Raw genomic sequence first — 21,343 nt, 5'->3', positions numbered from 1 at the left:
AGCCCGCGCCTTGAAGGCTGGCTCGCAGTGCGACTTTGAGCGACCTGTGGAATCGTTCGTATAGGCCGTTCGCCTGTGGATGGTAGGCAGTGGCGCGATGTAGCTTGACGCCGAGCCCGAGCCACAGCGTTCCAGAGCTCCGAAGAAAACTGCGGACCACGATCAGACGAGATGTCCGCCGGCACCCCGAAACGGGCGACCCAAGAGGAGATGAATGCCCTGGCGACGTCTGCGGAAGTGGTGGATGACAGAGGAACTGCCTCCGGCCATCGAGTGGTGCGGTCCACCTTTGTAAGAAGATGAGTAAACCCGTGCGAAGGTGGAAGTGGCCCCACCAGGTCCACATGCACATGATCAAACCTACGTTCCAGAACAGCGAAAGTGGTCAATGGAACCTTGACGTGACGCTGCACCTTGGCCTTTTGGCAGACCACGCAGGTGTTGGCCCAGTCGCAAACATCCATGTACATGCCCCGCCACACGAATTTGGACAACATCAACCATTGCGAGGCCTTCATGCCAGAGTGCGACAACCCGTGTATGGCGTCAAAAACTTTTCAGCGCCAGGCAACCGGGACGATAGGGCGAGGATCTCCTACGGAGACGTCGCAGAGTAGCGTAGTGCCCGCGGCATGGAATTTGACGTCGGCCGCTTGGAGGCTAGAGGGGTTGGTTCTGTAAGATTGGACCTCCAGATCCAAGGCTTGATCCGCAGCCATGAGGGCATAGTCGATGCCGAGCTGGACTGCATGAACGGTCGCGTGGGAGGGGCAATCCGCCACCAGGTTGTCCTTACCGGACACATGCTGAATGTCAGTGGTGAATTCTGAGATAAACATCAACTGACGTTGTTGCTGAGCTGACCACAGTTCGGTGGTCTTGGCCATAGCGAATGTTAGTGGCTTATGGTCCACAAAAGCCGTGAACGGGCGTCCCTCTAGCAAGAACCGGAAATGGCGGATGGCCAAAAAAAGGGCCAGCAACTCCCGGTCGAACATGCTGTCCTTCCGTTCGTTTCGCCGTAGTTGACGGCTGAAAAACGCCAGCGGTTGCCGCGTCCCATGCACCCACTGTTCCTGCACTGCGCCAATGGCGTAGTCTGACGCGTTGGTGGTAAGGGCGATGGTGGCACCTGGCAGCGGGTGCGCCAGCATGGCTGCGTTGGCTAAAGCGCCTTGTGTCAATGAACGCCCGGTCCATGTCGACCATCCAGCTAATCGGATCCTTGCCGGACTTGCCCTTGAGGGCCTCGTACAGGGGCTGCATGAGCAGAGCTGCATTAGGGACGAACCAGTGATAAAAATTTACCATCCCGAGGAACTCCTGCAGGGCCTCGACGGTCTGCGGGCGTGGGAACGAAGTAACTGCCTCCACCTTAGTTTGCAGGGGAATTGCGCCGTCCGACGTGATGCGATGGCCTAAAAAATCAATCTGCTGCAGGCCGAACTGGCACTTGGCTGGGTTGATGATCAAGCCGTGTTGACTGAGGCATCTGAAAAGGGTGCGCAAATGGCAGATGTGCTCCTCTTTATTAGGGCTGGTGATGAGGATGTCGTCGAGGTAGACGAATAGAAACTTGAGGTCCCAAAGCATGGAGTCCATCAAGCGCTGGAAAGCCTGTGCAGCGTTCTTCAATCCAAACGGCATCCGCAGAAATTCAAACAGGCCGAATGGGGTGATGACTGCGGTTTTCGGGACGTCTTGCGGGTGTACGGGGACCTGGTGGTAGCCACGGACAAGGTTGACTTTTGAAAAAATGGTATTTCCCGCCAAATGTGCAGAGAAATCCTGAATATGAGGGATCGGGTACTGATCAGGAGTAGTGGCGTCGTTCAGGCGTCGGTAGTCGCTGCAAGGCCGCCATCCGCCGCCAGGTTTCGGAACAATGTGGAGAGGCGAAGACCAGGGGCTATTCGACCAGCGAATAATCCCTAGCCGCTCCATCGTGTCGAACTCCGCTTTTGCAGCCGCGAGCTTGCCAGGTTCAAGGCGCCAGGCCCGTGCGTAGACCGGGGAGCCAGTAGTGGTGATGTGATGTTCGACACCATGTTTCGTGGCCGTAGAAGAGAAAGTGGGTCTAGTCAGGTCTGGGAAATCTCCGAGGAGGTGAGTGACGTCATCCGGAGGTGGGGACGCACAGGAGACAGTGCGCACCACGGTGTTACCGCGGTGGCACGGGATGGAGTGAAAAGTGGCCGCATTGATCAACCGGCGGTGCCATACATCCACCAGGAGGCTGTTGGCGCACAAAAAATCCACCCCGAGGATGGCTTGAGACACTTTGGCCGTGATGAAATCCCAATAAAAGCGCTGGCCGCCGAAGCACACCTGGACCCGCCGGCTTCCGAAGGTCCGAATGGCCCCGCTATTAGCCGCCTGGAGGGAGGGGCCGTGCCCCCCGGCTTGTAGATCAAGATTTGACGCGGGTAAGATGCTACACTGCGCCCCGGTGTTGCAGAGGAAACGTCGACCAGATAGGGAGTCGTTGATGAAGAGGAGTTTTCCCGAATTACTGATTGCCATCGCAGCCGCCGGGCACTTGTTATAACCGGTCCTCTTTCGACAGGGTGGCTACTGTTTTTTTTGAGCGAAAAGCTGCACGGAGGGCGGCAGCATCTTGCTTTCGCGCCAAAACGGGTGTGGTAGAAGCACAACCCCGCAGGTTGAGGGGCTGGAGCAGCGTCTGTGGGGGATGGGCGCCTCGTGGCAGCGCAGTGCTGCTGTGTCACCGCGAAGATCTTGTTCGCATCGGCAGCCAGTTCTGCGCAGTCGGTGACTTCCGACCTGGCTAGGGCAGCCTGAACTTGCTCCGATAGCTGGCTGAGGAATAGCTCCCTGAAGAGGAAGCATTCCGGTTCGGAGCCCAGGAGCGTGAGCATTTGGCTCATGAACTCAGACGGCTTGGAGTCCCCGAGGCCGGGCATATTGAGCAGCCGGCGGGCGCGCTCCGACTTTGTGAGCCTGAAGACCTGTAACAACCGCGCCTTTATCGTTTCATACTTGCGATCTTCTGGTTGATTACCAAGCAGGCTGACGATCTGCGAGGCTGTGGCACTGTCGAGGGCGGAGACCACGTGATAGTAATGGGTCTGATCCGCAACAATGTTCCTGATTGTGAACTGGGCTTCAGCCTGGATGAACCACGCGGCTGGCTGTTGCTCCCAGAACTGTGGTAGCTTCAAAGCAACGGCGTTCGATTCCATGTTCAGTAGCTTCTGCGAAAACCGTTCACAAAAGTCGGGGTCACCAATGTAGGAATGTCTAGTTCCTATCCAAAAGACTGAGGTCCACTCAGGCGATCAAATAAATGAGGTTTAATGAAAACTAACAGAGTTTAACAGATAACTACACAGAGAACATCGAATATAGGTCTAGTCAGTTCAGAGGCTCCACGAGGACTGCTTGGGCAGTCCCATGGCTGACGTCATGATGTCATCACGTTTTTCCCACCGGTGGGGGATCACGTGATGAACGGCGTGACGTTATCGCGTTTACCTGCGCTATTAAAGTGATCGCGCTCTGTACATGTAAACAGTGAAAACAATGATACAGACTCAGGCTGTAGCTAACATATTATTAAAGGGAATTATATACAATTGATTGGAGTCCCTTAGTGGCTCCGCCACACTATCATATTCAAAAAAGTATTTGGATATGCACTTGAAGTGCTGCAACCTACAAGGCTACGGGCCAAGAGCTGCAAAGTGGGATTAGGCTGGACAGCGCTTTTTCAGCCAGCACAGACACGATGGGCCGAATGGCCTAGTTCTGTGCCATAAATGTTTATGATGTTATGAGTACAGAGCTTTTGTGACCTCCTGGATGCAGTGATGGATGGTGAACTGGGAGATGTTAGCTAATACTCCTGCTCTAGACTGGAAGGATCCGGTGGCGAAAAAATTGAGGGCCACTAGGAGACCAGTCGTCACCCTGGTCTGAGGCTGTTGGGCTGGTTGCAGGAGGTGGCAGAGTTCTGTGACCACCTCCTTGGTGAAATGGAGCCTCCTAATACACTGCTCCTGGCTTAAGTGCAGGTAGAAGTGCTCTTGGAAGACCCTAGGTGGGCAAGCCCTCCTTACTGAGAGCCCTTCTACCCCTCCTCCTCCCTCTGCGAGCATCTTGACCTCTTCGCTGCCTCCGCTCCATCTCCGTGTCATACACGAGAGCGAGGGGGATTGCAAGTAGAGCCCTCATGCCTGGGAGCAAGTGGTGTGAGCAGAACCCTTTAAATGAGAAGCAAGGTGTTCTCCACTTGCAGCAACACTTCCTATTACTTCAGTTATCTTAACCCACTCCAGAAAGCTCCAAACAATTTCATAAACTGACAGAGCCAGGACAAATGAAAAAGCAAGTCAGCTGCAAGTTGTTTACAATCCCTTTAAATAGCGCTGGTGTGGGATGCTTCCTGCTGCTAAGTGCATGGTCAGCTGTTTGTGACTTGGAGGACGACATTAAATGGAGCGGCGATGTCCAAAATGGCAGATTGTGCATCAAATCAGCGTTACACACTCTGACATCACGATCTGCCTCATTTCCATATCTGCAGCGAGTGCGGGCAACGGCAGCTCTGCCGATCTGTCCAAAATGGGGGCTGTCGCGGGACCAATGTTCCCGTTAAGCTGCACTGCCGCACAGTGGTCTGCAGGTCCCGTGCAGGCTGCTCACTGGCTTTTACATAACTTGTATTTATATAGCACCTTTAACGTAGTAAAACATCCCAAGGCGCTTCACAGGAGTATTAAGACACAAAATTTAATACATGGGAGAAACCGCACGTACGCAAATTTGAATGGGCCACGCACGAAAAAAAAATTACAGGGGATATTGCGGGTGGAAGCAAGGCGGTTGCCATTTTTCTTCCAAACCAACCGTAACAGCCGGCACTAAAGGCTCCAATCTTGCAGCCTGTATATTTTTTTAAATTCGTTCCTGGGATGTGGGCACACTGGTAAGTCCAGCATTTATTGTCCATTCCTATTTGCCCTCGAGAAAGTGGTGGTGAGCCACCTTCTTGAACCAGTGCAGTTCATGTGGTGAAGGTACTTCCACAGTGCTGTTAGGTAGGGAGTTCCAGGATTTTGACCCAGCAATGATGAAGGAACGGCAATACATTTCCAAGTGAGGAGGGTGTGTAACTTGAAGGGGAACTTGGAGGTAGTGTTCCCATGCGCCTGCTGCCCTTGTCCTTTTAGGTGGTAGAGGTTGTGGGTTTGGGAGGTGCTGCCACAGAAGCCTTGGCAAGTTGCTGCAGTGCATCTTGTAGATGGTACACACTGCAGCCACAGTACAGCGGTGGTGGAGGGAGTGAATGTTTAAGGTGGTGGATGGGGTGTCAATCAAGCGGGCTGCTTTGTCCAGGATAGTGTCAAGCTTCGAGTGTTGTTGGAGCTGCACTCATCCAGGCAAGTGGAGAGCATTCCATCACACTCCTGACTTGTGCCTTGTAGATGGTGGAAAGGCTTTGGGGAGTCAGGAGGTGAGACACTCGCCATAGAATACCCTGCCTCTGACCTGCTCTTGTTGCCACAGTATTTATGCGGCTGGTCCAATTAAGTTTCTGGGCAATGGTAAACCCCAGAATGATGTTGGTGGGGGATTCAGTTATGGTAATGCCAATGAATTTCATGGGGCAGTGGTTCGACTCCCAGTTGTTGGAGATAGTCACTGCCTAGCAACATTTGTGCCACACATCAGCCCAAGCCTGAATGTTGTCCAGATCTTGCGGCATGCGGGTATGGACTGCTTCATTATCTGAGGTGTAGCGAATGGAACAGAACACTGCGCAATCAGCTGATGTAGGCCAGAGTGCCTCTGTAAAGTGGGTAGGATCTTGGATGTAGAAGTGTGAGTGTCGACGATGGTCTGGTTAATGTGTTGAAATTCCAAATGTCACTTTCTTTTTAAGATTAAAAATCTACTATAAAATAGACATGTGTTTACAATTAACCAGGCTACATCATTTTGAATGAAATGGGTCTCTGGCGTTGTGTGTTTTCTTCAATTTGGGACCGATATAGAGTTTGAAACAAAAGCTAATATTTTCTTCAAAGACATAACCCTCCATCAGCCTATATCATGCTCATGTTTATTTTTGGACAGCTGTTAAAGTCCAGAATGTTAAGCAAATTGGTGGCTATCTCGCATTTAAGAACACCAATCACATCCAGTTCTTCACCCGAGTATTTTGGGGTGGAGAGCAGGCTTCAGAATGAGTGAAATTTCAAAATTCTAAACTGCAGGAATATGACGCTTCCAATTTTAAAATCACTTAATTATATATACACATTATCAAAATACTTGTGTAGCTAGTGCACTTATTCAAAAACGATAACTTCCTGTTATCAACATTTCCATTCAAGTTTGCGGTGAATGGTCAACATGTAGTTGCGGGCTCTAGCCACTAGGTGATTATATGGAGCAAGTTATGAAGTATTGCTGCCATCTCCATCACCATTATATATATAAAAAACCTTAATCAATTGAACAATGGCAACACCAGTAGATATTTACTAGTAAATCGATAACATGTGGAATGAAGAAAGTTCCGTTTGGCCCAAGCTCACTCCTACCGAAAGTCCGTGTCTTCAATTTGAAATGGCATCACCCCATCTTAAACTCTCAAAGGAGGTCAATACCCAAAGCAAACAACGTGCAAGGAAAGGAAATTGATATCTCTTCCTAGCAATCACTATAATGCAGTGCAAGCTGGTTAAATGGAACACTTCAGTGGAATACTTCTCCTGTCGCTTGACCCATTTCCCCACATTAGAAGAGCTCATTATTTCACATCAACTGAGACTCAGCTGTTCCACTGACATGCAAACAGCGGAGTGAAATGCCAGTGTTCGAATAGATCACAAACAAAAGGTTTCGCGGGGATTCTCGGAAGTGCTGCCTAACCAGATTGAAAGGATCTACCCAACGCTGAACCAGCAGAACTCATTACAAAATCCATTCCCAGCAGATCAGTCCTAGGAAGCTGTTGTCCTACTAAACTGCGCTTGCTCCAGTGGCTTATACTCTATTATTCACCAGCACCATTTAGCAGATGATGTTTTAAGTCCCGAAAGGTTAGGATAGTTTTAATGTATACAATCCCAATTACCCACTTTATTGATGGAAGCAGGCAATATTGCCATCAAGACAGTGTTTTTCTCCAGGAGCCACTTCCCTTATCTTTAGTGTTTCTCTTTTTCCAGGAACTGCCCCAATTGCATTTTAAAGCTATTTAACTTGGGTTCAACAAGTCTGTGGGAGAATTCCAGATTCTAACCGCCGTGTGTGTGAATATCTCGTGGGTGACCTGCAAAGCAACAAATGAGGGTTTGCCTTGGTACTTCTCACTATTTCCGCGGGCGGCAGCGCACAGGTGTAAACAAAGGCAGAACTCTATACATTATAAACAAGAATACAAACCTCCGTAACTAAGGTCGAGCTATATTGTGACTTGTCGTATACCCATCCTTCGTCACATGCTACCGTGGACCGGTTTCCGTGTAACCTTATCCAGTCGATATTCTTATCTCGGTTTGGCATGTACATTTTACATTTCTGGTAAGACCCCTCTTTTTCCTTCGGGAGAGTCAAGAGCAACTGTTTGTCTTCGGCCAAATCAGCACTGATGTTTAAGATCCAGTTGGTCTTACAGTAATGCTGGACACTCGCACCAGTAAAAATCTGAGCAAGCAAGTGGAACGCCATGAACAAATTTGGCAAACATATCAGCACCATCAAACGTTTTTGAAATAGACCAAATTCTCCCACAGCTTTAAGAATTTCTCCAAAGTCATTCATCTTGTCGCCCCTCTCAACCGTCTCAATTCTAAAGCAGGAAACGTAGAAAGTCCAAGCTATAAAAACAGCGGCTGAATTAATGCTCAATCACAGGTGTCTACAATTAACCACACAGCCTCCGATCTCAGTTAATCGTTGCTACGATGTGCAACAGAATGAAAGGATGCCAACTCAGGGCACAGATCAATTTGGTACACTTGCTACGAGTTAAGTACACACCGACATTACAGGTTCATTGTGTTTGCAAAGAGTGAGCATCTGCCAATAATTCAAAGGGCAACAGTGATGGTACAGGGTCTTAAATCGATAAGCTAACAGCAGCTAATTAAACTAAATCTGTGATTTCTAAACAAAAGTAGGGGGATGTATGATCCAAGCATTTACTGAAGGGAATCAGTGTAGAGGCTCTCGTCAAGTGGTTTGCTCCAAACCCCGTGAAGGGATAGGATTACAGGCCGAGGAAATCTCAAACACACCAAGACTTAAGTAGAAGTTGCTTCACATTCAAAAGTTAATTAATAATTTGTCACTATATACATTATGTTAAAGCAAAGGAGACATATGCCACTTGCATTCATACCATGGAGCCTCAAAGGCCACATGGTAAAGTTTGAATCCATAACTCCATTAATTTGCATATCTAAAGTTGCTGATACAAAGATATCTTGGGTGTTCCGATTTATACACCAAATGAGGCATCAGTGCTAAAAAAAAAGCCATTTCCAAATCTCCAGGCTCGCAAGTTTCAAACATCGAGTAAGAACCATCAACACAAATATAACTGAGTTGCCTGGGCGTCAAAGGCTTCGAGTAGCCCCTGGGCTATAGTTTGGATACCCTGGATTAAAACATTCAGCGAGAAAAATGGACGCTCTCAATTCAACAGGAACTGGAGAGGCATGGTCCAGATGCAAATGGTGTGACCAGAGCACCTTTTAACAGTGGGCCTTATTCTAATCTATTTTCCACATGTTTTGGGGGTAGAATTTTGTGCTCAAGAGGAGGGACGTTAGCGCTGGGATGCTGAAGACACCTCCCTCTGCTCTGCCTCTCAATGTTCCTCAGTCCCAACCTGTTCCCACTCTACTGCTAATCCTGAGGGAGTATGGCATATACTGAGTCAAGGACGGTTCCTTTGATTTTCCAGCTCCTCACTCAGCACCTTCCCACAGCAGAGTAGATATGGTCTGAACTTGTACCCAGCACTCTCTAGTGCCAGCTATTGATGCTTGAATGTTAACCAACACACCATAACATTAAAAGATTAATTTTCTTTGTCTCACTCTGTTGCAGTTTTAACAGCCAACTAGTAGCCAAATAAGTACGGTTTTAAAAAAATTGCCTTAGTGCTTCACATTTTATGAGCTTTGCTGGTCACCAATTGTATGGTTTGGCTGACCCAATGTCAACAGCATGGAGCCATAGTTTTTAAAGTGGTGGAGTCCTGCTCATAGTTGAGCTTTGATTTGCCACTGGACTTTAGAGAAATTATTCATTTGTCTTTAGACTAATGAAAGGTACAAGATAAGCATTCTATATAGCCATTTTAAGATTAAAAGCACTTATCACTTGTCCTTGGGGAGGGGGTATGTGGAACAAATCTACAGAAAATGGTAGTTCATTCTGGGTCAGTTGCAGAGAATGTTATGGGTTAGAGAGATATTAATAGATCATAGGTTAAGAAAGCGTAAAGATCGTGGATGGGGCTAAGATCCATAAGTGAAGTTTAAAGAAATGTTAGAGATCCCACAGCACTATTTGAAGAGGAGCAAAGAACTCTGTGCCCCAGCCAACATTCCTCCTTCAACCAACAACAAAAGATCATCCATCACAGCAGTTTGTGGGAAGCTGCTGGTGTAGACAGTTGGCACGTTTGTTATTTTGCTGCACTACGAAAGTAATTCACTGAAACGTCAAGACACATTGTGACAATGTGTTAAAAGAACTTGCACTTGTATAGTGCCTTTCTTGACCTCGGGACGTCCCAAAGCACTCGACAGCCAATAAATTATTTTTTGAAGTGTAGCTACTGTTGTAATGTAGGAAACACAGCAGCCAATTTGTGCACAGCGAGATCCCACAAACAGCAATGAGACAGTGACCAGATAATCTGTTTTAGTGCTATTGGTTGAGGGATAAATGTTGGCCAGGGCACTGGGGAGATTGCCCTTGTGCTTCTTCAAAAAGTGCCATGGGATCTTTTACATTCACCTGAGAGGGCAGACAAGACCTCGACTTAACGTCTTGCCCAAAAGATGGCACCTCCAATAGTGCTGCACTCCCTCAGTATGCACTGAAGTGTCAGCCTAGGTTTTGTACTTGTCTCTGGAGTGGGGCTTGAACCCATGACCTACTGACTTAGAGGTGAGAGTATTACAGCTCTAGGTATGTAAATGCAAGTCTTTCTTCTGACTGAAATCAGGGGGCTTGATCAGCTGAATGGCCTTTATCTAGTTACAAGGTTTTCTTACGCACAAAAGTTAACTTAGTTACCAAATAACGAGCTGTTGAAATCTCACCTTCAAATACACAATAGATAGTTTGCTGTTTATTGATTAAAAGGAATTAGCAAAACCATGCAATAAAATCCAAAACATAATCATGTTGAAAAAAAGTAAGTGAGCATGATATTTTACACCTCTGTTGTGCTACAATCAGTATTACACCAAGTTGTGAGTTAGCCTTAGTGACAGCAGTCCTCAGTCCCAGTTAATAGGTATATATTAATGAAGTAACTAATGCTAGGTCTATACAAACTTAGAAAAAGAGTTGTTAAAAATCATGCAGGTGGGTCACTTAAAAGATCCTATAATTCCCATGTGCTGGAAGACAAATTGAAAAAGGTTCCCTACTAAAGCCAAAATTCATATTCTCAAATCATTCAAAAGCCAGTAAATAAATACCAAGGTCAACAGTGAAAGACTCAGTAATTTTAAAATAATTTAAAAAAACGAATTTGCAGTATTTACACAGTAGTACAATTCGTCAATCAAGGTTAAGTGCAGTTATTTCAAAAAGTACATGCCTCTTTCAGGCATCTCTTTCAAATATCAAGCTGATAGTTTTAAAAAATATTTTAAAAGCACCACAAGTCTAATCAATCTAACTATGTGAGTATGTGGCTCCAGTTACTCCTCCATAAATCTTTCCTTCAACGCGTAGGTTTTCAAACTGGGGTCCGCAAGGTCATCAGATTTGTGCCCATCAGAGGCCGGGCGTACCACAGCCCATGAACAATTCTGGGTTCCAGGTTTTATTCTCTACTTGTTGATTTTCAGGTCAGGAAAGAAAGGTGACTTTATAGCAGTATCTAAGGTAGTTGAAGGAATACAAAAGGCAAGTCTGGAATATTGCTTAAAATTAAATTGAGAGTATCACAAAGGGATACAGGTTCAAACTAGTAAAAGGTAAATTTAGAATCAACATCAGGAAATAATTCTCAGTGACTAACACTTGGAATGGATTTCCAGATAGAGTGGTGAATACCTTGGAATCAATTAAGAAATTGGTAGGGGAAACTGTAGGATCTTTCTAGATGGATGAATTAAGATGGGTTAAAGGCCGTCCTCAGCTTTTAAGTATCTTGTGAGTTACAAGCACATTATTACTTTTGCCTAATGGTAGCATTATTCTCCTGGTAGCTGACAGAGTTGTAGAAGTCAGGTCAGGAACTCCTTGGGAAGGGTTAATATTCAGAGGGGGGAGGGGGGTCATCTACATGGAAAAGTATAGAAACCTGCTTTTAAAGGCAGCAAGGCAAGACAATTTTTATTTTTGTGTTTACAAACATACATCGAATTGTGACACGCATGGAAAGCTAAAGCCTCAACTATCTCCTCAAACTGATGGCCTGCCCAAAATGTGCAAAACAAGGCAGACAATCTCCAAAGTGTTCTACAGGGCAATATACCCCACCCCACCTGCTCTCCCATAACTGCTGACTGATGCTGCGTGGGGTCTCCATTGCATTTCCTATGTAAATAGTACCACAAGGCCAATTTGTTACATTTTGGATAGTGTTCGTCACTATAAGTTCAGTAAAGCATAAATGGTAGGCGTACAAAATTCTCAAGCGGTGTCTAATTGAAATGTTTTAAAAAATCCAGTGGTTTAATTATACATTCTGCTCAAACTTGGTTTGGAGAGTGTTTGTAGCTGTCTAGCACCAGGATGACATACTGCAGATCTGTCAGTGGTGGTGGTGATGATAGTTGTGGGAAAAGTTTGAAGTAATGAATGAAGAGGATCACACCACAGAATATTAGTGCAACTTTAAAGTGTATTGGCTTAAGTGCGATCTTTGTATAGCATGATACTACCAATACATTGAATAAGCCCCAGTGACAATACTGCAAAATGTTGCACATCTCATGTTATTTTCATTTTGTGACCCAAAGATGAGTTACAAGAAGCAAGTTTAACAAACCAACACATGCTCTCACTCAAAACTACAGAAGACTGCAGAAGCCTGAACAGGACCGCTCTCACGACCTTTCAAGAGAATTACAAGATACAATTCACCGTTCAACAGTTACAACTTTTACATTTTTTTTGTACTAAAAGATCTGACAGTTGAAAAAAAATTTCCTCTCGATACCAAATTCTCCCACAGGCACCAGGAATGGGTCAGCGGGAAAAATTAAACCAATTGCTGCGTCACCTTTTACACGTACACTCCATCTGTGGATTATAAAGGTGGGCTACAGATCGTGCCTTAATACTTTATATTATATAAATGAAAAAAAAGTAAAAGAAAAGGCTTCACCTCTGTGATTTCATTCTCCTTAATTAATATTTATATTCTGGTTTACCTTTACCACATAAACAAAACAAAAAAAATCTACTTTTAGAGCACGTCGAAAGGCAGTTAATGATGTGCCTGGGTAGCTCTAATGTGCAGTATGCGCACAAAAACAAAAAATACATTGGCCATTGCTTTTGGGTTGCAGCCCATTGGAAAGTACAATTTAGATGAATTGTAATTCAAAAAAATAAGCATTGCTCTTATTTTTGTTTTAATCTTTGTAAAGTGTGTGTGTTTAAAAAAAAACTAATCAAGGACGAGTTACTGAAACCACACACTTTTTCAATTTGCTGCACTAGGTCTCATCGAGTACCGTGGGGAAAATAATTTAAAAACTGATCAGTAAAGCACCGTCAAAAATAAGGCAATTTTAAAAAGGAACCGGGGGGAGGGGGGGGAAATAGCAGATGAGAGCTGGCAATTCTGCAGTTCGCCTACATCAGGCACCCCACATCATATGGGGAATCTGCAAGCTGGAATGTTCTGGAAAGCTCTTGATGGCGACTGTTCCGTTGTTAGGGTACTGCAAGCAAATGCTCAGTTCACTTTTCTATTTGCAGATTCCTTGTTTGGGAGGGGGGGGGGGGGGGGGGGAAGAAGGGGGTAAATGTTGCGAGTCCTACAGGCAAATGTCGTCACTCTTTGGCAGTACAAGTTTCCTCAGGCCAACACCAGTGAGATACCTATTCACAGATGGGGTCAGCAGGTTATTTGTTGTAGTGTGATTTAACTAATGGTAAGTTGTGCAAATCCTATGAGTTTAATATCATCAGGAATATCTGATTCTTCAACACCGGAAGCCTGTGGATCAAAAAAAAGTATGTTTTAATATCTATAACATTAAAAATGTTACATGCACGGACTTACTGTCAATTTTTTTTACTATTTTAAATTCCCATGTCCACATTTATAATGGAAACTGCCTATGTAAACTTTCACACTGTAATTGCTCCCTCCCACCAGTGGTGGTGCTGTAGCACCTCAGTTCTGCATCTCTCAGCTCCTCAACCTGTACTGCAGGGAAAGTCCCGCGCTCCTATCAACCCAAAAACATCACACTGCATTTTGTCATTTAACTAAGTAATGATATAAAATCAAAATATTATATCAAAATATGGGCAGAAGGTAGGTCTTCAAAATGGAGACTCCAATACCTCTGTACACCCTGCTCCAATTATCTCGCCCTCTAATCCCACTTTACCTAAAGACTACATTTGGTCTCGACTCTGCACAATGCCATGGGAGATTGACTAGTGTCATGAGTCATATGAGCAGAAAGGTCCCTGGTTCATTTCCTGATCTTTGTTGAGTTAGCTAATTCCAGTTGGTTGCACCAAGCAGTCTCAGCACCCCCGTTGTCAGGAGGGGGAAAATATCAGCGTTCCAAGCTCCCAATTACTATGTAGTGACTCCTGCTGGAAAGTGGGTGTGCATGAAGCTCAACTAAGTTGCAGAGTGGAACTAGACTAGATGGAAAAATACTGGTACAGACTTGATGATCCAAATGGCCATTTTGTTGTGCTGGAACATTCTATGATTTTTTTAAAAATTATTATTTTTTTATTTTTTATTTTTTTAGGAGCATGCTTGGCTACGATGCCTCCTAGAGTCGAATAGTATACAACCACTCATGGTGCATGCTTACACATGGTAAGGGGCCACTTGAGCACTGGAGTGTGGTACTGGATGGCAGCAGTCATTCCGAGAAATACAGGGCAATTTGGGAAGCAGAGACGTTGAGTTGACAGGAGCATCGAACTTTCCCTGCAAAGCTGATCAGCAACTGAGCTGAAGTCACCATTAGCAACTGCTGACTCTGATCGACAAACACAATTGGTTTCATTGCCCTGCCTGAGTCGGTCACTTCGAGCGAGGAGGGAAGAAACTAGAGAGGAATTTTTATTTCATAGGTTTTGCTGGCGATTCATAAACTGATGAGGCAGAGTGTGGGGGCCCAGATTCTCAACAATGGTGAAGGCCTAATCTCCCAAATAAAGGCCAAACTCGCCCCACGTAGAATGGTTAGACTCGTCTTCTATCAACACTTGGCACCTTAGCAAAAGTACCATAGACAGTCCATCTATCAGGGAAAAGCACATGATGCAGGAAGACCCCAAAGAGAAGGCAAATAAAGGTAATGGCAAGTTAGAGATGAAATGATCTTACTTCTAATTAGGAAACGTTTTTGAACATTTATGAACAAATGGTTGGAATGCTGAGGTTGGAAGAGAAAGACTGTTCCGCTGTCTGCGAAAATGTTGCTCTGACTTTCACTGCAAATCATATAAAGCCCCAAATTCAACAATCCTTCTATCTTGAACTGGTAGCATGGAAACTCAGACCTGTGCACGTTCAGACTGAGCAATGAAATGAGGCCAGTGCCACCTCATCGAGAAAACTGCCAAACACCCAACAGCAAAACAGATCATTCAGCACCTGGGCTGAAGTTACCGTCAGCAGCTGCTGACGGTGATCAACAAGTCCCAAGTGGTCTCACTGCCCTATGCTGCTCTGGGTAAACATCAGGCAGGATTCTGCTGCAAGAATGTGCATGCACAAGGACAAGAGCACAGCAAGCAGTAATTTAATTGGAAAAAACAAAAATCAGCAAAAAATGGATAATTAACCAATGACAGAAATTGACACAACAGGATGCCCATGTCTCTCCCAATGCTAGCCCCACAGTGGGACTACCTACTCTAATCCAATGTGCCTACTCTTTCCTTGTACCCTCCCCTCAAATTTACTTGTGAAAACCCCCAATATAACAGAAATCCCATAGCACAATCACCAACTAGTAAAAATATAGCTGTCCCAAGCTGTTACTAAATATACTGCCAAGGCTAACACTGAGCCAGACAGACCTGGTTTCAGCCAGCGTAGCAATAGGGCACTACACTGGTCTCTGCGGCACTATCTTGGATGAGGGAAAATAAGCCTGGATTCTCCGACAGGAGTGTGCGCAAAAATGGATGCTGGGCAAGGACATGATTGGGCTCAGTTGTGAAGTCTCTCCTCTCCTTCTCTTCCCCCTCCCCACTCAAATAATTTATAAATCTTTCACTATCTAGAGTTTTACACATGAACACTGGCTACCACTTGGGTGAAGTAGGGGGCAGGAGGAGAAAGCAATAATGGAACTATATGCCAGCAACAAGCAGTGCCTTTAGGAGAGGGAGGAAGGGGAAAAAACTTATTGGTGGAATTACCTCTCTGCAAAGTTACTCAATATAGTCAATTGTTTAACCAGTACAATATACTCAACTGCAAATCAGCTTTTGTACTTATAACCACACTGACAGTAAGCTACGTACAATATTACAAGCCCCCTCTCTCCCTGCACTTAATTTACTTGCTCACAGACACAGAGCTCCCCACTTTGCAAAATCGTGGATCCAGCTATTCCTTACGAGCACTTATTCAGCAAACTGTAGGTTTACGGTGCTTCTGTTTTGTTACATTTTCTGGGGGAGGTTAAAACTCGGAAATTGAACTATGATCATACAAAAAAATATTTCTGGACACAATTCAATTATGGGTCACTCAATGACCGTGTCGAGAGTCACATTCCTGAGCAATGAAATCCTCCAAGAGCAGTTTTACAGAACCCTCTTGCAGAGCCCGTCTCCCTTGCAAATCTTACGCCTTCACTAAATCCATTGGTTCATTTTTTCTAAAGCACTGTTTCTTTTAGTCTCTCTCTCTCTACCACTCCCCCATCTCAGTGAATCCCACAGGTGGTGAGCGATGCATAGCAGCTCAGAAATGCAAGGAACAGGCCTATGACTCCCCAGCATTAGTGCGCCTGCCTCGGATTTAAGTCCCGCAATGGACATCACCCATATTCTTTCCTGAACCTAACAGTCAGTGCACAACAGTGACTCACAAACTAGTTACAACATAGTGACATTTTGAGAACGACATCCTGACTGCAGTGTAAACATCAGTATGAAAATCTTCTACTCACCAATTTGAAAGTGACAGATCTATTTACAGCTGGTTCATCCACTATTTTCTGTAGATTTGCTGCAACTAATTTCATTAAAAAAAAGTTAAATATTTATGTTAATCATTTTTGTTTGTTAAAATACATTCAAAAAGTTAAATAGCAAAATACTGCAGATGTTGGAAATCCAAAATAACAACAGAAAATGCTCTCTCCACGGATGTTGCCTGACCTGCTGAGTTTTTCCAGCATTTTCTGTTGTTATTTCAAAAAGTTAAACCCCGGCTTCCAAAAGATTAATGCTTAAGATAAAAAATCACAGGATTGGGGGTAATATTCTGGCATGGATAGAGGATTGGCTATCTAACAGAAGGCAGAGAGTTGGGATAAATGGTTCATTCTCAGACTGGCAATCAGTAACTAGTGGTGTTCCGCAGGGGTCAGTGCTGGGTCCCCAACTCTTTACAATCTATATTAACGATTTGGAGGAGGGGACCGAGTGTAACATATCAAAGTTTGCAGATGATACTAAGATGGGAGGGAAAGTAGTGAGTGAGGAGGACATAAAAAAACCTGCAAGGGGACATAGACAGGCTAAGTAAGTGGGCAGAGATTTGGCAGATGGAATACAATACTGGAAAGTGTGAGGTTATGCACTTTGGCAGGAAAAATCGTAGAGCAAGTTATTATCTTAATGGCAAGAAACTGGAAAGTACAAAGGGATCTGGGGGTCCTGGTGCACGAAACTCAAAAGGTTAGTATGCAGGTGCAGCAAGTGATTAAGAAGGCCAATGGAATGTTGGCTTTCATTGCTAGGGGGATAGAATATAAAAATAGGGGGGTATTGCTTCAGTTGTACAAGGTATTGGTGAGACCGCACCTGGAATACTGCATACAGTTTTGGTGTCCATACTTAAGAAAAGACATACTTGCTCTCGAGTCAGTACAAAGAAGGTTCACTCGGTTAATCCCGGGGATGAGGGGCTGGACATATGAGGAGAGGTTGAGTAGATTGGGACTCTACTCATTGGAGTTCAGAAGAATGAGAGGCGATCTTATTGAAACATATAAGATTGTGAAGGGGTTGGATCGGGTGGATGCGGGGAGGATGTTCCCGATGATGGGTGAAACTAGAACTAGGGGGCATAGTCTTAGAATAAGGGGCTGCTCTTTCAAAACTGAGATGAGGAGGAACTACTTCATTCAGAGGGTGGTAGGTCCATGGAATATGCTGCCCCAAAAAGCTGTAGAAGCTACATCATTACATAAATTTAAAACAGAAATAGACAGTTTCCTAGAAGTAAAGGGAATTAAGGGTTACAGGGAGCGGGCAGGAACTTGGACATGAGTCTAGGTTCGGATCGGACATGGCCCTGTGAGTAGCGGAGCGGGCCCAGGGGCCGTGTAGCCTGATCCTGCTCCTATTTCGTGTGTCTAATTCTGTTAGATTCAGGAGATGGTTCTGTGATAGTAGATTGGCAGTAAGGATCAGATCAGCCATGATATTATTGAATGGCGGAGCAGGCTCGAGGGGCCGATTGGCCTACTCCTGCTCCTATTTCTTATGTTATGTTCCTACCCACATTGAATCCATCCTGGTTTACTGAGTATGTTTCCAGATTGCAATTTTCCAGTGGCAAATATTTATCTACCATTATTAAGTGTCACAAAGTGCTTCACAAAGAATTAATTACTTTTTTTCTTGGGAGTGACAGCCAGCAATGTTACACAAACAGCAATCAGATAAATGGCTGTGTTGATTGAGGGAGGAAAGTTAGCCAAGAGACCAGGAGAAGTTGCTGCTTTTTCTTCAACAGTGACACCAGAACTTGGTTTAGCATCCAAAAGATGGCACTTCTGACATGCAGCACTCCTTCAGTGGCAGTCTAGAATATGCTCTGGGCTTTGGATCAATCCCACAATTTTCTGCATCAAGAGACTGCGACCAACTGAGAACCTCTAGTACCAAGAATGACAAGAGCAGCAAGATCATGGGAACACCATTACCTCGAAGTTTCCTGCCCAATTTCATACCACCCTGAATGACATACTACCGTTCCTTTATCATCTCCAAGTCAAAATCCTGGAATTCCAAACCCAACACCATCATGGAAGCATCATCACAAAGACTGAAAGTAGTTCAAGGAGATGGCACACTGCCACCTTCTCAGGGGAACTGGTGACCTTACCAGCACTGCCCGCATCCAGAGAAGAAATATCTATACTGCAACAGGCATCGAAGCGGTCGAGAGGGAACAGGGTTGGCTTTGAATAGTGTAGCTTTGGTGCTGTGAGCATGGCAGAACCTGACTAGAGGGCTTCAATGAGGGAGTAGTGCGAGAGGTGGGAGTATTGATGTGAGACATATGTGAGAACTTTAGAAAGAAGGTTAAAGGTTGGATGGTAGCTGGAGAAAGGATGGAGGAATTGAGTGCAGCTTTGAGGGGGAGGTGGGGAGTGATGACAGCAGTTTTGAAAAGTGTAGGGAATGAACCAGAGAATAGGGGCAGGTTGATGATGTCTGTGGTAATGGGGCAGAGGGTGAAGTTGGATGCTCACGAGCTGGGAAGGGAAGGGATCAAGGGTGAACTTCAACAAAATAAGTATAGTGATGACATTGGTGAGTGGAAGATGAGAGATGGAAGAGAGGCTGTGGTTTTATTCTGGACCTGTGCACTCCTAGGTTTCTACACTAATCTCAATGGCTGAGTAAACTGCTTGCTGCTGGTCAAACTAGGAACATCCTACCAAATGGGGCATTGGGTTACAGAGTTATCTGGAGCCAAATTGGATGTATCCTAGCTCCCATTAAAAGGTCGACCCCTCAAAGTCCCATCAATGAGGAAGTCTGGCTAGGGAGAGGGCTAAGGCCAATAAAATAGAAAATAATGATAGAAATTAGTCTTGGGCAGTAGTGCAGAACTGGCGGTCTCGCTTTGCCTGCCAGTTATACGCCCGACATTGAAATCAATGGAACTGAATAGCGGGTGGAATGTATAACTGGCTGCTGAAGCGAGACTGCTTGTTTTGTGCTACCAAGGCTAATTTCCACTCTCAATAATATTAAATGTACTTATCATTGAATTTATTTCTGCTGAAATTAAATTGTCCATTTTTGCATGCATATTACCGCACCAGAAGTAGTCTTGATCAGAAAGGACCAACACAATCAAGGCAGATCAGACAGAGTCGGCATAGTTCAAACATTTAATTTCCACCCCAAAGTAGCAGCTAATTTTCAACCAATGCTCCCTCCCTCTTCCTCAGTGCGCTGGCAACCAACTCCCCAGCCTCTGCTACCAACATTGTCTGCTAAAAGATACACAACTGGTTAGTCGAATAGGGAGACAGCTGCCCATCACAATATTCCTCCCAGGTGGACAATGGGAACGTAAGAGGAACAGCAGAGTCCATCACTTGATGCATTGAAGTACCAATGCACAGCATCGTACATTTAAATATTTTTTTAAAACCTCAGCCTTTTTAAACCGTATAGATTTTTATATTAAAACTGGATTTGAAGATCTTTCAGGCTAAAGGTTAACTAGTAGCTTTTAATTTCCATCTCCTCTCATTGTTTCCTCTTTCCAGCACAGTTCTTACAGCTGGGAAAGCGGGATGTTTTGCGTTGCTGACCTAACTGTAAATGAGCTGCCATCAATCACACAGTGATTGACCTATAGGCAGCAGGCCCCTGCAGCACCAAAACTGGCTCATCTCACCCAGAGCCGCTGAGCATGTCACCGCCCACAAGAATATTCCATCCTCGCGTTCACCCAAGAGATGGGAAAAAAAAACAAAGTCAAATCATTTTAAAGTTCATTCTCGGGATGTGGGCGTTGCTGGCAAGGTCAGCATTTATTGCCCATCCCTAGTTGCCCTGGAGAAGGTAGTGGTGGGTTTTTATGGCTTCACAATTACATTTACTAATGCTAACTTTTTACTTCCATTTTTTAAAAACGAAATTCTCAAAGTGCCATGGTGGGATTTGAGCTCACGTTCTCAGCATTATTATTCCAGGCCTCTGGATTACTAGTCCAGTAATATATCCACTGCACTACCATATCCAGTGTGAGAGTGAGAGAATATCTTCCAAGAAAAATAAATCCTCAAATTTAGATACTATACAGTGCAGTCCTGGCAATAGTTACCTATTACTACATCTTTTCCATCAACCAGACCTGCAGAGACAAGTTCTTGGGAAACACCATCTGCTGTATCTGTCAGAACAAATGTATGTACTTGTTAATTACACAGTTAGTCGAAGGCCGACCAATATGTTATACCTATTTAAAAATTTTAACGATTCATTTTTCATCTGAACTCCTACATTATGTTTTAAAAAAAAAAAAAAAAAACATTTTTGGCTCTCTCAATAGCCAAGTTGGCACTGCTCAGTGTGGAACTCAGACAGACAGTGAAGGTCCCAGGTTCAATCCTATCTGTGCCGAGTTAGCTGATCTCACCCAAGATAGCAATTAGGATGCTGGAACACTACGTAAGGGAATGAGAGAAAGATCAGCAAGGCCTCCTGCTGCCTACCCAATGATGCTTGCTGGGAAGTGCACATAGGGCGAGGACAGGATTGCGCTTCGCTTTGCTGCCTTCACTGGTCAAATAACCTGCTGACACTTGTTGTGCATGTGATGAATGGCCACTTGGCTGGAATACTGGGGGGGCTGCTGGCACTCATGAAATCATACCCCACAGCATGAACTATTCAGGAAAGACTTGGAGAAAACTGAAGTGGGGGAGAGGGGGGATAAGTAGAGTTCTGAAAAATAACAGAGTACTAAATG

The 21,343-nt window shown here is 44.9% G+C and overlaps 2 protein-coding genes across 3 annotated transcripts in view; both read right to left on the bottom strand.

The window, feature by feature from the left end:
- The window catches only part of slc22a13b (solute carrier family 22 member 13b), an 83,461-nt gene extending 75,464 nt beyond the window's left edge, over positions 1-7,997 (bottom strand). The window contains exon 1 of the mRNA XM_085992511.1: positions 7,417-7,997. Coding sequence (XP_085848637.1) covers positions 7,417-7,794 — 378 coding nt within the window. The 5' untranslated portion in view covers positions 7,795-7,997. The remainder of the gene's footprint in view (positions 1-7,416) is intronic.
- A 2,332-nt stretch (positions 7,998-10,329) lies between these two features.
- oxsr1b (oxidative stress responsive kinase 1b) overlaps positions 10,330-21,343 on the bottom strand; it is a 257,293-nt gene continuing 246,279 nt past the window's right edge. The window contains exons 16-18 of one of the 2 annotated variants that reach the window (XM_085992508.1): positions 20,696-20,764; positions 16,566-16,630; positions 10,330-13,399 (exon numbers count right to left, since the gene is read on the bottom strand). In XM_085992508.1, the coding sequence (XP_085848634.1) occupies positions 13,325-13,399; positions 16,566-16,630; positions 20,696-20,764 (209 nt within the window). In that variant the 3' untranslated portion in view covers positions 10,330-13,324. Of the gene's footprint in view, positions 13,400-16,565; positions 16,631-20,695; positions 20,765-21,343 lie in introns of those variants that run through there. The other variant, XR_015078974.1, reaches the window with a different exon arrangement.

This window comes from Somniosus microcephalus, chromosome 7, assembly GCF_052327205.1.
Source record: "Somniosus microcephalus isolate GS21.2 chromosome 7, FLI_Smic_1.0, whole genome shotgun sequence".
In the NCBI taxonomy this organism is placed as follows: domain Eukaryota; kingdom Metazoa; phylum Chordata; class Chondrichthyes; order Squaliformes; family Somniosidae; genus Somniosus; species Somniosus microcephalus.
This window is presented reverse-complemented; position numbering and strand designations above follow the sequence as displayed.